Genomic DNA, 15609 nt, shown 5'->3' on the forward strand with positions numbered 1-15609 from the left:
TACCTGGTTACAGACAATTCCTTTTGTTAACTCCTGTAAGTTAGTCACGATCTGCCTCATCAGATTACATCCCTATCCAAGGCACCTATGAAGCCACCCTATACTCTGATTTACCAAAAAAGGGGGATGAGAGAACTTTTTTTAGCTAACTTTTGAGGTACAATTTGAGCCACAAAAATTCATATATATGGCCATTTCTAACATGTGCAGCTTACCATCTCTTAAGAAAGCTCGCTGCTCGCTTGGTTGAATCTTATTTTTTGCAAGTGCTTCTCTTTCTAGCAACCCCCATGCTGAAATCTGTGTCAAAATACTTTCCTAACCAATTTTAACTCTGCCTCATACTGGCTCATCCTGGAATTATGTTCTGCAGTAAAGTCAAGATTCCCATTTTCACCTGAGTAGAGATCTCTGAAAGACTACTTTAGGCTGTCACAGTGACAGTGTAGAATGCGTCTGTGATCTTCCACCCCCACTATAACTAGCATATGGATTCTCTGGCGAAGATGGAAAGTGTTTGTGATGCATAGAGCAAAGCATACTATGACATTTGTTAAATTATGATAGTGCAAGAACTTAGACATACAGACAAAATTGAAATTACAAAAACAAAGTTGCATGATAAATTGGTGTGTGAATTTGACAATTACACCTTAAGTATAAATATTTTAAAATTTACACTTAAGTGTAAAATTTTTAGATACAATTATTTTTAAGTAATTTAATAAAATATTTTAATAGTTTTTTGCATTTTATAAAATAAGCTCATTAAAAACATTCTGAGCCAGATGTGGTAGCACACATCTGTAATACCAACACTTGGGAACTGGAGGCAGGAGGATCAGTAGTTCAAAGTCATCATCACCTACATAGTAAGTTTAAGGTCATCCTAGACTCTATGAGACCCTTCTGACTATCAGGTATATTAAATATGTTCTAGTGAGAATATGTAACAGAGATGCAATGTCTTAATTGTCTTTATTTTTGTTTCTTAGATGGTTTGAGGGGTTTAATTGGGAAGGCTTAAGAAAAGGCACCTTGACACCTCCCATAATTCCAAGTGTAAGTAGACTTTTTAGCTTATAAATGGTACATACTTGACAGTATTTTTCAATCAACAAAGATTTGTTATTTTTAGAGTTTTATGATCATATTATGAAATCTATGAAATACCATCTTAAAATAATGTCATATTCTAAAATCCAAGCATAATACCGACAAATCTAGGGATGGTTATTATATGTGTGATCTACCTTTATCTTTTTAAATACTTCATTGGAATTCATATTCACTTTATCCATGAATACAATGGATATTTTGTTATGGTACATGTTAAAAATGTATGTTTGTAGCTAAAAGAATATACAGAATTTACAGCAACTGTTTTCAGTGTTGTTTCATTCACATGTCCATACCTACCCCAGCATGACTTGGAAGCCATATGTTCTTTCTTCCTTCTATTAATATCTGAAAAAAGGTTCTCTTTTCCTAATACAGTTTATTTCAGGCATGGGGGGTGGGGGCATGCTGTCAAATAGCTAGTTTGCTACATGGACTGTGTACACCATATTAACCTAAAATAGACTTCAACTGAATGACGTGCACTGCCCCTGTTTAATACAACATGCTGCATTTTATCAAAAGTGGAAGGGACAGATTTATGGTCCTATGAATTTTGTTTATATGCTTCAGCTCTCTGGGATTAATTCAAGAGTTTTTGTGTATAGAAACATTTTCCTTTCTTCTAAGAGTTATTTCTCTGTTGATTGTTTTGTTTTTAATTCAGGAAACAAAATAAAAATACTACACCCATGTTTCACATCATTGATCCCAATTACATTCATAAGGGTAGAGTGAGAAGCTAGAAGGTCCAAGTATTTGATGTAAATTTTTCTCACCTAAATTTATCAGGGATGACTTTTATACAGTAGGGATAGTTACAAGGGTTTTGCTTGATGCCCTGAAGACCAGACTTCAGCCAGCAAATATGGAAGAATTTTGCTCGAGTTTAGAACAAATCTCTAAACTTCCATTATACTTATAGTAAACATATTTCTTACAATACTTTCATTATACTTTTTAAAAATAAACATATGAAATCCATACCATGGCCTTCTAGGGCCTATGTCCTGGCTTCTGCCTCCTTCTCTGGTTTTACCCCATTCCACTCTCCTCTCTTGTGTAGCAGTCATGTTGGCCAGTTCCCAGAACCCTCGTAGGACCTTGGTGTGTGCACTACCCTCTTTATTGAACAATTCTTAACTTAAAATAATACTTTTGCAAAGTGATTTCTGTGATCACTCATATTTCCCCAACACCTTGTAATTTTCTTCATAGTGCTATGATTTTATCATTCTTTATAGATTTCTGGGATTATTTGTTTTAACTTTCACAATTTGTTACAACAGTATAAGTTCCCCTGAGTGTAAGAAGCATGCTTGTTTCCATTCCCCAGAGCTACCCCAAACTTTCATCCCATACTACATGTTCAAAAAATGTCATTGAATGAAGGATGATAAAAGTGACTTTAAAATTCAAGCCCATTGTCAGATATGGTGGCACACACCTTTAATCCTAGCAACCACACCGTTATCCCAATACTCACCAGAAGACAGAAACAGGCAGATCTCTGGGAGTTGAAAGGCCAGCCAGGTCTACATAGTGAGTTCCAGGTCAGCAAAGGCTGCCCAATAAGGCCCTGTCTCAAAACAACAACAACAACAACAACACAATTCTGGCCCAACAGAGAAAGAAAATGTATAAGTTTGCATGATAAAATGCCACCCTTCCATAAACAGATTGAAATCCTGTCATTTGTAACAACATGGATGTGACTGATGATCACTTTCATACATTGAGTAATTCAGACACAGAAAAATAAAGGGAGTATATAGTCAGCCCCATGTGCAATCTAAAAGCAAGTTGCTCTTACAAAAATGGAGATTAGAATTTTGCTTACCAGAGGCTGGAGAAAATAAGGATGGCAAAGGGATGGAGAAAGAGTAATTGATCTACAGCCACCAAGTTAGACAGGCTCAGAAAGCAGTGCTATATAATTGTACTGGAGCAGGGTGATGAAAGATAATAATAATGAGGAACTTTACATTTCAAAAACTAGAAGAAAGGGTTTTCAAAGTCTTTATAAGGAAAAAATATTCAGGAGACATGTATTTAATCTGATCTAAATATTATTGAATGCATACATGGATCATGTTATCCATCAGTATATACAGAGTTTGTTTTTATACATCTGTTTAAAAACAAATTAAGAATTATTCCTTTTAATAATGGAAAGTAAAATCTCTGGCTCACAATTCTACCAAAAATATACCAAAAGCCCTTTGTTCCTTCTCTCACATTGCAGGTTGCGTCACCCACAGACACAAGCAATTTCGACAGTTTCCCTGAGGACAGCGATGAGCCACCGCCTGACGACAACTCAGGCTGGGACATAGACTTCTAATGTATTTCTCTTACCTGCTTCTGCCTTGCTGAAGACAGCTTTTTCTGAGACACAGCTGCCAGCAAACCTGAGGGAAAGAGAGAAGATTAGTGCTCGGGGTCACCATGATGCCTTTGATCGATGCTGCTCCAGTAACTACGGTGGCATTAGGACTTATTGCTTAGATTGTGATAGTGCTCTTTACATGTTTTATGTTGGAACCTAAAATAGCAGTTGACATGGTGGTCCTGAAGCAAAGCCTTTCACCAGTAAAGTGATGTTTTCTATTGTTGCAATGACCTTGCTTTGCTCTGATTATGTTTTGAAAGAGTGTAGGAAATACTTCAATCTAGTAGAAGAGTCTGTATCTTGCTAGAATTACCGAGAAGAATAGAGAATAATATATTCGGTACGATAGATGACTGTGGTACAAAACCTGGGCTATTCCTTTTCATCAGGGAAGGGTGTGGAGCTTCTGACTTCAAGCCAGTATGTATATCGTACAAAGAGGAGCACACATCTGTAGGTCACAGACTTCATGTCAAACCAGTGCTAGAAGTTTCTGAATTTTTTTCCTAGCTGATGACAAGACTGAATGTTACCTTTTCTTTCTGATGGTTTCTAAAATTTGGTCTGATAAAAAAGCACAATTGCTATGGTTTCTGAACAAGCCTCCCACGGCAGGTACATATGCGTATTTGGAGGATTGAAAATGTGCATGATAATTGAGAAATTGGCATGACAAAGTGGAGGGAGAAAAAGAATTCACAACACCATTTCATATCTTTAAAATATATATAAATATATTGTGCTTAAAGATGGTCCTGGAAATGACTAGCAGCCAATTGGTTTTATTTATTACTTAACACCCTCAAACCGAGGCTTAAACTCTTCCCTTTTATAAGAACACACCCTTGGGGCACGGGTGGGATAGGGTGGGGAGGAATGAAGACCCATCCAAAAAAATAAAAATGAAAAGGTGCTATGTCTATCTTTCATCTGTAATGTCAGTGTCTGAACGGATGACACAGATCCTAATCATCCTGTCTAGCCAGAGACTCAAGCATTTTCACTAACTTTATTAAAAACAAATTCCTGTCAGATGTCACAACACAGTCCAGGGCTCAGAGAGAAAGGATATTAAAAATGTATTTCAACTGGTCACTTGTCTTAGACCTGAACCAAAACAATATATATGCAGTCTGAAAGTACAAAGTCAATGGTATTGAGAGTTACTACTAAGGAGCTTTGTTTATTTGAGGTCAGGGAGGAAGACACGGAGTTGAGACCCTTTCCCTCAGTAAGTTTATCAAAGTTAGAAGGGGTTAGAGAGGAACACAGGAGACTTGCTTTCTCAAGACTGCATTTTGTCTGATAGAGCAGAGGTGTTAAAACAGCCTTAGAAATTTCACATGAGCTAGAGAAGACAAGATTTGAAAATGTCAAGCTGTCTTTTTCACATGAGGAAAAGGATCATCAAATTATAGTGTGTTGTTGGCAGGCCAGTTGACCTCTATCATTAAATGGCAGAATTCTCCAGAAGCTTTCTTTAGGTAGCATTTTACTTATGTAGGTAAATGTACAACCGTCCAAGACAGCACCCTGATTTGGAAATCATGTTAATAGAGATTTGCTATTTTTCCAATAGTTTTTTTAATGTAGAAATTCTTATAAAAATGGTTCCATTAGGTCATCACAGCCTACCCAATAAATGACATGAGGTTTTTTTTGAAATTTCATACTCAAAATGACTTTCAAATGTGCTATCCTATCAAAATATAATACTCTTAAAACATTTGAAGCCCAAAACTACTGAAAGTATGTTTAATTGGGGTAAAGTTCAATTAAAACTTTGATCCTGATATTATTATTACTGTATGATTAGAATCTTCTCTTTCATAAGCAGTTTCTCAAGATTAGTAGATTCCCAGAGAGATCTGTGGATTTCAACAGACTAAATAATATAAAAATTAAATGCATCAAGCTAAAATTCAGTGATTTCTGGAGGTTTATTTATCTTTTAACTGATTTCTAAAAAGCATATAATCCCAACATTATAATCAGTGTTTAATATTTTCTGTTGCAAGATAGTGTGGTTTAGGTGCGCCAAAGGCTTGCTAGGATGTTACATTTGCCTTGTTATTAGCAAAGGGAATTGTCTCTCTAACCTTTCAAATATCCACAAATGCCCAGGAATTTTCACGGACCATGTATTTGGGGACTTTGGTTCCAGGCTAAGACAGCTCATGTGGCTATATGGATTCTATGAAGGAGAAAGGAGTTGTTTTCAGCACAATGTGACTGTGGGCTGTTTTCCATTTGTGATACATCTTTGTTCATTTCATCCACAGCATTGATTAGAATGTCCAATACAATCCCAAGAGATAAAGGTGACCTCTATCTTCCAAGAGTTGCTAACAGAAAACATACATCAGATTTTCAAAACTGAATTTTAAGAATTTAAATCTTGTCTTAATGAAGACACTAGGGCTATCATTCATGGTCAGCTTGATAAACCACATCTTACTTTCTGGACTTTTCCATGCCCCTTTATTTTTATTCTTTATTTTCTTGCACTAAAGACCATCTGGATAAACTAGAATAGTGCCAATTTGTTTGATTTGCTAACTGACTTTCTTGTTGATACTTCTGTGTATGGGAAATAGGGCTGTCTGTGTGTCTTAAATCACAGAAAAACAGCAAACTGCCAAGGAGAGGACATCACAATATTTAATTAGACTGAACACATTAGAGAAAATGAGTTTTGGAAAAGTGTTATAGTTGATTTTTATACTTATGAGCTTCTTTATTATTTGGATGTGAATCAGATCCATGTAGCATTTAAAACAAATTTATTTTTATTATAATCCTTACAAGTCAGAGGGGTTTTTTTCTTAAAATTAGGGAACATACATGTGAATTACACATGTAGAATAATATTTAAACTATTGAATCTTTCTCACTTTATTTCCAAATGATAGACCTGATGGTGATCCTAAAGAAGTCAGCTACCATATTGAACACAAGGGTATTAAACCCGACTTTATACAGTAGAGGTTTCTGTGCATTTTCCACACATTTTCTTTCACAGTAGGACCACAACAAATATTTATGTAAATAGATATTTTGGGGTGATATTTTGTGGTACATATAACTTTTTTTAGTGTTTCACAGCATTATGATTTTATTTTATTATTTGTATTAAATAATGTTTTTAGGTCCAAGTAGACTTGAATGAGCGTCATAATTGTTAGTATTATTGAAACTTATGTCAACAGTACTGTCACTCATCTGTCCCATAGTTTAGAACATGACCTGGCTATCTGGCGTTGTTGCAAGTGCCTTAAACTCATGGCATCTTATTAAGAAAACAAATTTGGTGTTATGCTGCATGACAAAGACAAACACACCTCAAAATGTTGTCCTTTCTTAGCTTGCTGCGTTTTACAGTTCTTTCTGCTAACGATTTATAAGCCTTTATTATATAATATTGATGAATTACAGAAATGATGAAGTTGTTATCTTATTTCTGTTAAATGTACCAGAGCTGTGTGTCTGTTCATGAGATACAGCGTCATTTCTGTGAAATGTATAAATGTATGTGCAGGTCAAATTACTATATGACATACTATCAGTCTGTATACAGGTATTCCTGTTTTGCTCAGCTGTGCAGACTCAGTAAAATTTAAAAAAAAAAGTAGTGCAGTCAAATCCTAATGTATCTCATTTTATAGACTCCATTAACAATGGTTCAACCCAAAAGAAATATTGGAAATGACTGCTCACCACACCTCGTTCTGAAACCAATGATGAAAATGTACCTTGGTGCACCCCTCAACAAAACAGGATGCTTTCTCTGAGTTCTTGTATATGCAAATCATGTATGAGGCAAGTTTTCGGGAGACCTTGAGAGCAAAATGTTGAAAGTATGTTGTTAGCCCTCCTCCTTTCTGCCCCTGCATCAACAGACAGAGCTCTGGGACCTTGGCCATGACACAGAGGTTTGGGCTTTCTAAGTAAAGGGACATTTCTTTAAGCGTCATCTATCAAGTTTATTTCAACGTATGATGTTTTTACAACTGGTCAGTTCTTTTGTATTCTTACAGCTATGGTTATTTGATTGTCCTCTTACAATTTGTGCTACATGAAAGAGTCTTTTGTTAGAATGCAACAAACTGTCATCTAATGGTCATTGGCCACTTGCACTCTTTTGATGTAGATTAAAAACTTTTTCATAACTTAACCTGCTTTGATTTGCTCTGTATTTTCCCTGCAGCTGTAATTGCAGAGTGCCTGTTGGATACTTTATAGAGTTGAAATAAAAAAAAATAATTACTTTTGAACTTATTTGTGTTTAATTCCAGATAAGTCAAATAATAGAATTAACATGGGACCATACTGCACTTGAGATGCCAATTAGTCACTATTAATAATATACAAAACACCTGCAACCCAAGCATCTTTCATGAAATAGTGTAGTAGAAAAGTAACTCAATGATTCATCTTTAAAAATTCAATGAGAACAATATCAGGTGATACAGTGTGAAGAGTGAAACAAGATTTCTACATCAAATAAGAAACATTTGACGTGTAAAGCATCCCTGAGTCTTTGCTTCCTGGATTCTTCCACTAAACTTCATAATAATAATAATAATAATAATAATAGATTTTTGAGGACAAAATGAATGTGAAACTCACTTGTCTGAAACGAGTGCCTCCCTTTGCTCCGCACTGCAGGAAGTGACTAACCCACTAAAGCTAGTATATCGATTCCCTCAAATCAACTACTTTTGTCCCACTCACATACATTGCTAATGACAGTTCCTGAAAAACCCTTAATGAACACTAGATATCAAACCCAGTTACTTTCTCAGTCAGACAGTGAAAAAATCTGAAGGAAATGCCATTTTAGTACAGTAATCCAATAATTTCTTCTGAAACTAGAAAAGTAAAATGAATTTTCATTATCCACCCAGTTTTCCTACTATAGCTCTAAGAACTATATTCTACTATATGGTCTTACTTGATCCTTAAAAGAAATTCATTTTTTTTTTTTTTTTGGTTTTTCGAGACAGGGTTTCTCTGTGTAGCTTTGCGCCTTTCCTGGAACTCACTTGGTAGCCCAGGCTGGCCTCGAACTCACAGAGATCCGCCTGGCTCTGCCTCCCGAGTGCTGGGATTAAAGGCGTGCGCCACCACCGCCCGGCAAGAAATTCATTTTTTATTATTCATCATTTTAGGGATAGTGTGCTGTGACACTCATGCTTATGAATAAGGTAATGGAGGACTAGAGATGGCTGCTCCTCCCTACACACACAAACACACACACACACATCATCATCATCATCATCATCATCATCACATTACATGTAAAGTTCAGTAGAGTTAAGTCACCACACAGTTATTCTTAGGATCCAGTTAGAGTCAATAAGTCCATAGATTAGAGAAGATCATCTAATATTTACAGCTCTCCCCCTAGATTTTTTTCAGCCTTAAATGTGCCTGTACTAGATGAGTCACTTTTCTTATTATTCTGAATAGTACCTGAGAGACACAAAGTGTCCAATCTTTAAACCTTGACGTCTCTGTTAAAATGTAGAGGCATGGTTCAGCAGAACGGTCCTCATCAGGACAGCCAGGAAGCAAAGAGAAGAGAATACCTGTAGGAGCCAGAGTGAAATATAGCCCCTAATGACATGCTCCAACAAGATCTCACATCACAACTTTTACCACCTCTTCAATTACTCCATCATAGTTTGAATCTGAAGAGATCATTAATCCAACCTTTAGATCAGAACCCTCAGAGTGGAACAGTACCTGGAAAAGCCTTCACAGATAAACCCATAAATATCCTTTACTAATCTCTTAGGTTCTTCTCAACCAAATCAAACTGAAAAGGTTTAACTACCATATGTACATAATATAGGACAGCCACCACACACAAATTCTTTTTCCTGAGTTCTATTTAAAGTTGTTTTTCCTGCATTCTGTAACTTCTCCTTTTCAAGACATAAGCCCTCTACACAGCAGTGTTTCTCTGTGATGGCTCTACTTTTTCAGCCCAAATCAACCTATGGAGCAAACAATGAATTCATCCACATACCTGTTAGCAAAGTCAAGCTATTCGAGGCTTCAGCTTGATCAAAGGAGAAGGAGAGAAGAGATAGAAGGGAGAGAAGGGGAAAACAGTTAAGTAGAGTTCCCATAGAACCCTGGAAAACTGAGAATTCCAACCAGACAGTAGGTGGTTGTCACCAAATCAGTTATACCACTAGCGCACCAATGGTCGCATCTTGCCTGGTGCATTGATACTGTAGCACACCATGTCCACAGCTAAATGTTACTGTGGATCCCCTTTCTCTCCCTGCAGGCTGACTAGTACCTTCCAACACTGTGAACACTACTCCATGGGGAAGACATTTCTAACCCTAGCCTCTAGACTGCTAATTCTGATACAACTAGAGAAGCTTGAGTATAATCTACTCCACATGTGGGAACAATGTGTGGTATACATACATTCTTCTTTGAAGAATCTATTGTGTATGAATTATTAATGAACTTAAAAAATTACTGAAATAATACTGAGGTTCTTTCCATGTATGTGCATATTTATAGGTACATTTCTTGGAAATGCTTATTTCTTGGAAGAAAGATTTCATTCAAAAAATCCAAAGAGGGGAAAAAATTGCCAAGGAGTAGAAGTTATTATATTTGGGGAAGATAACAGGGAGTCTTGTGAAGTGGTAGTAAGTAAACTTCTTAATTTAACTGGTGGCATATGTTCATTCACTTTGTGAAAACTCATACACTTAGATATAATACATAGGTTTAAAGATTAGAGACTGCTATCAAATAAAATAAAATAAATAAATAAAATTAAACTGTACACTTAGATATAATACATATGTTTAAAGATTAGAGACAAACCTCTATCAAATAAAATCCATAATATGCCAAAATTTGTGAATTTTATAGTACCTCTTGGTCTGCATAAATGCAATGTAGAAATACTGCTTTGATGTATTTCTTTGTGTGTAAAATTAATCATATTTAAAATAGCTTCTATTTAACAAATGTTGTGAAAACAACTTCCTTCCTCCAGCTTTATCTGCTTCCAATTTGTTTTCCTTATTGAAAGCATATTTTTAAAAATGTTAATAATTTTGTAATTCCCAGCTATCTCTAAAAATTGTCCTAGTGACATAGTCCAATCAATTCCTTATAGAAGTCAGCCTCCCACAACCCAGGCCCTTTAGATTAGCTGTAGGTCTTGGATCCCTGTTTAACTTTCAGCCATTCACAACCACTGGCAGTCTGTGCAGAACTTTTCAGCCCTCTTTCGTCAGTTCACTGTTCAATGGCCAATTCAATCTGTATAGATCTGGGAACCTCCTTCAGAAAGCTCTCGCTGGCAAGTTCATGTTCTCATTGTTAGTAAGCCCTCATGAAAAATTGGAACATTAAGATAATGGTTTTTTTCTTCTTTAAATAATGCATGAGGATTCTTTTAAAAAAATCAAATAAAAAAGTTATTTTAAAATAGCCATAGGTAGGGAAACATGGCAGAGATTCTACCATCATGAGAACATTGTGAAATTTTCCAGATGGTCACTGGAATTATAGGACTCCTTGGAGGTAAGGAAAAAATAGATTTGTCCTGCATTGTTTCAGTTTTGTACATAAAGAAATCAGGTTAGCACAAAGACAACTTAGGATACGATGGTTTTCCTTCTAAGCCTGAAGACTAATGATCTACAGAGGGACTTAAACCATGGCCCTTGGGGAACCAGTAGGCTATTGGAAGACTACTGGTCTGGTATATTGGGGATGAAGAGTTTCCCCATAGAGCTCTGATTCTTGAACTAATCTGCTATGGGAATTTGAATAATTAATTTTTCAGCAGTTATTTTTTAATTTTGAGATCATAATAGAATTACATTCTTTCTCCCTCCCCTTTCCTCTCTCCAAGCCCTACCATATACTCTTCCTTGCTCTCTTTCAAATTTATGGCCTCTTTTTACATTAATTGTTGTTACATGCACACACACACACACACACACACACACACACACACACACACACACATTCCTACCCAGCTGTGAGCCTACAAACCACAAGAATGAAAAACATTGCAAGATATACTCAGTGGTACACAGCGGCATTTCTATCTTGTGAACAACCAACAGCCATCTAATAGTCCTTAAGGCGCACTCAGTAGGAGCACATTCACGTCTGATACTGTAAGTTAACCAACTACCTGTGGCTGGTGAGGTCATGGACCCTAGAAAAGAGCCTGCTATTCCTACTTTCCTAAAATGGTGTGATTTCTAACTGTGTTCTATATCATTTTACCCAAAGATAAAAATGTAGCTCTCTCCCCTCATCAAAGAAGCTTCTTCTATAGCCAACAGAGATAATTACAGAAATCTACAACTGGTCAAAATGCAGAGAACAGCTGATTGTGAAGTATCCAACCCCAACTTATTCATTTACAGCATAACCCCTGGATCCCAGCCTAAGAGAATAATCATGGAAGATGGGGTGGAAAGTCTGTAAGAGCAAGAGCCAGAGGACCAAGAAGTCTACTGTGAGGTAATATCTTCCATATATGATGGGGAAGCTGTGTCCATGAACTCTCAACTCTATGGTCACCTAAATAAGACCAGTACAATGACACCACCAGTTAGTTGACATGCCAACACAGATAGGGAAAATCTTATAAGGCCCAACCTAGATGAAGGCTACAGGCAATTAATGGCTGGTGAGAGAGGGGGATTCAGTCTTCTCAGGGATGAGCTTCCTGATAAGTTATTCAACCCCAAGTGGTCAGGCCTAAACACATATACATACACACTGCATGCATACATACATCATATACATACATGTATACATAGACATATACATATGAGAAACACTAAATAGCCTCAGCAGGTTGTACTAATATATCCATTTACAAACATATAAAAATAATAATTCAAGAAGAAGTCATGAATTTGTGAGAGAATGGGAACACATGGGAGGAACTGGAGAAGGCATTACATATGAAATTTTCAAAATTTTTCATTTAAATTTAAAAAGTAAACAGCATTAAAATAAAAATGTCAAATGGTTTGTTAGCAATATGAAATTCTCATATACTGTAGATTCAAATGGTAATATAACATTGAGAACAATTTTTAACATTTAATAAAGTTGAAAATATCTATATTCCACAACTGAACACACACACCAATTGGTGTATTCTCTTAAAACTGCATATATTCACTAGGAGATGTATACATTGTATTCCCAGAAGAATTTTAATATAGGAAAATGTATTAGAAATCAAACTGTCTGTCACCTGAATAATAGACTATTGAATCTATTGTATTCAAATAATAGACTACAGCAACAATAAAATGGATATGTATATATATGGATAATCATATAAATAATGCTGAGTCAAAAGCATTGAACAATCATTTTAACTATATTTTTTTCTTTCAAAGATTTTTTTTTAATGTGTTGTTTTTTTATGTTTTGTCTTCATGTATGTATGTGCCTGGTGCCTGAAGAGGCCAGAGGGAGGCACTGTGGAACCTCTGGAACTAAACTTACAGATGGTTGTGAGCTGAAGTAGGGTTGCTGGAAACAGAAGCCAAGCCCTCTGCCAACTGTTGCAAGTATTCTTAACCACTGAGCTATCTCTGTGGCCCCAAATATAAAAGTAAACAAATAACATTTTTTGAATTGTACATGAAAGAATCTATTATGAAAAATAAATTCAGTTATTTTTTTCTATTAGATATATTATTTAGCATTTTTAATTTTTATTTCATGTGTACGGGTATTTTGCCTGCATGAATGTCAGTGCATCACTTGCATGCCTGCTGCCCCTAGAGACCAGGGTATTAGATCCCTTAGGACTCTAGTTGCAGATGGCTGTGAACTGCCATATAGGTACTGGGAATAGAACCCAGATCCTCTGGAAGAGCAATAAGTGCTGTTAACTACTGAACCATCTGTCCAGCCCTGGACATCATTTTTAAAATATTCCAAAAGTTGACAACATACCAAACGTTAATGGCCTTAAAATCTAAGGGAGAATGATGAGAAAATGTGGCTGTTGAAATTATATTTGGTATGAGAACATTGCCTAGCCTAAAGTTGAGCTTTGGTCCATGGCTACCTATGGCAAGGGGCATGTGAGTATGTCTAGATGTAACGGTCTTATTAAATAAGAAACACAGAGCCAAATGCAGAGTTAAAAGCCCAAGAGTTCAGAGCAGTAGCTAAGAGCTGAGACTAAAATCCTTTCTTACCCCTCTCTGCCACTGCCATCCTTCCCCTCTGAAAGAGACCTACTTCCTGTGTCTCTGTCTTTTTTTTTTTTGTTTTGTTTTTTTTTTTTTTTAACTGAAATGCATTTATTGCTAATTTTTTGATGACTCATATCATACTTAAAATTTATTTATTTATTTATTTTTTTATTTCTTTTTTTTTTTATTAATTTATTTTGCAATACAATTCAGTTCTACATATCAGCCACGGATTCCCTTGTTCTCCCCCCTCCCGTCCCCCTCACCTTCCCCCCAACCCCCCCCCCCATTCCCATCTCCTCCAGGGCAAAGCCTTCCCCACAGACTGAGGTCAACCTGGTAGACTCAGTCCAGGTAGGTCTAGTCCCCTCCTCCCAGGCCGAGCCAAACAATCCTGCATAGGCCCCAGGTTTCAAACAGCCAACTCATGCAATGAGCACAAGATCTGGTCCCACTGCCTGGATGCCTCCCAAACAGATCAAGCCAATCAACTGTCTCATCCATTCAGAGGGCCTGATCCAGTGGGGACCCCTCAGCCATTGGTTCATAGTTCATGTGTTTCCATTCATTTGGCTATTTGTCCCTGTGCTTTATCCAAATTGGTCTCAACAATTCTCGCTCATATAAACCCTCCTCATTCTCGCTAATTGGACTCCCAGAGATCCACCCGGGGCCTAGTCATGGATCTCTGCATCCAGATCCCTCAGTAGTTGGATGAGGTTTCTAGCACAACAATTAGGGTGTTTGGCCATCCCATCACCAGAGTAGGTCAGTTCGGGCTGTCTCTCGACCACTGCCAGCAGTCTGTTGTGTGGGTATCTTTGTGGATTTCTGTGGGCCTCTCTAGCACTTTGCTTCTTCCTATTCTCATGTGGTCTTCATTTACCATGGTCTCCTATTCCTTGTTCTCCCTCTCTGTTGTTGATCCAGCTGGGATCTCCCGCTCCCCCAAGCTCTCTTTCCCTCAACCCTCGCCTTTCATTACCGCCACTCATGTCCAGGCTGTTCATGTAGATCTCATTCCATTTCTCTGTCATTGGGCGATCCCTGTGTCTTTCTTGGGGTCCTGTTTTCCGGGTAGCCTCCCTGGTGATGTGAGTAGCAGACAAGTCATCCTTGTTTCATGTCTAGTATCTTGCTATGAGTGAGTACATACCATGTTTGTCTTTCTGAGACTGGGTTACCTCACTCAGGATGATTTTTTCTAGATCCATCCATTTGTCTGTAAACCTCATGATGCCATTGTTTTTCTCTGCTGAGTAGTATTCCATTGTGTATATGTACCACATTTTGTTTATCCATTCTTCAGTTGAAGGGCATCTGGGTTGTTTCCATGTTCTGGCTATTACAAACAATGCTGATATGAACATAACTGAACAAGTGCTCTTATGGTGTGGTTGAGCATTTCTTGGGTATATGCCCAAGAGTGGTATAGCTGGATCTTGGGGGAGATTGATTCCCAATTTTCTAAGAAAGCGCCATATTGATTTCCAAAGTGGTTGTACAAGCTTGCATTCCCACCAGCAGTGGAGGAGAGTTCCCCTAGCTCCACATCCTCTCCAGCATAAGGTGTCTTCAGTGTTTTTGATCTTAGCCATTCTGACAGGCGTAAGGTGGTATCTCAGAGTTGTTTTGATTTGCATTTCCCTGATGATTAGGGATGTTGAGCAGTTCCTTAAATGTCTTTCGGCCATTTGAGTTTCCTCTGTTGAGAATTCTCTGTTTAGCTCTATAGCCCATTTCTTAATTGGACTGTTGGGCATTTTGATGTCTAATTTCTTGAATTCCTTATATATTCTGGATATCAGTCCTCTGTCAGATGTGGGGTTGGTGAAGATCTTTTCCAATTCTGTAGGCTGTCGCTTTACC

The 15609-nt window shown here is 37.1% G+C and overlaps 1 protein-coding gene across 1 annotated transcript in view; it reads left to right on the plus strand.

Moving 5' to 3' along the window:
- Prkg1 (protein kinase cGMP-dependent 1) overlaps window positions 1–7785 on the plus strand; it is a 1138884-nt gene extending 1131099 nt beyond the window's left edge. The window contains 2 exon segments of the mRNA XM_052760872.1: window positions 996–1062; window positions 3365–7785. Coding sequence (XP_052616832.1) covers window positions 996–1062; window positions 3365–3463 — 166 coding nt within the window. The 3' untranslated portion in view covers window positions 3464–7785.
- Window positions 7786–15609: the final 7824 nt, after the last annotated feature.

This window comes from Peromyscus californicus, unplaced genomic scaffold, assembly GCF_007827085.1.
Source record: "Peromyscus californicus insignis strain IS unplaced genomic scaffold, ASM782708v3 Scaffold_4__1_contigs__length_199733344, whole genome shotgun sequence".
NCBI lineage: Eukaryota > Metazoa > Chordata > Mammalia > Rodentia > Cricetidae > Peromyscus > Peromyscus californicus.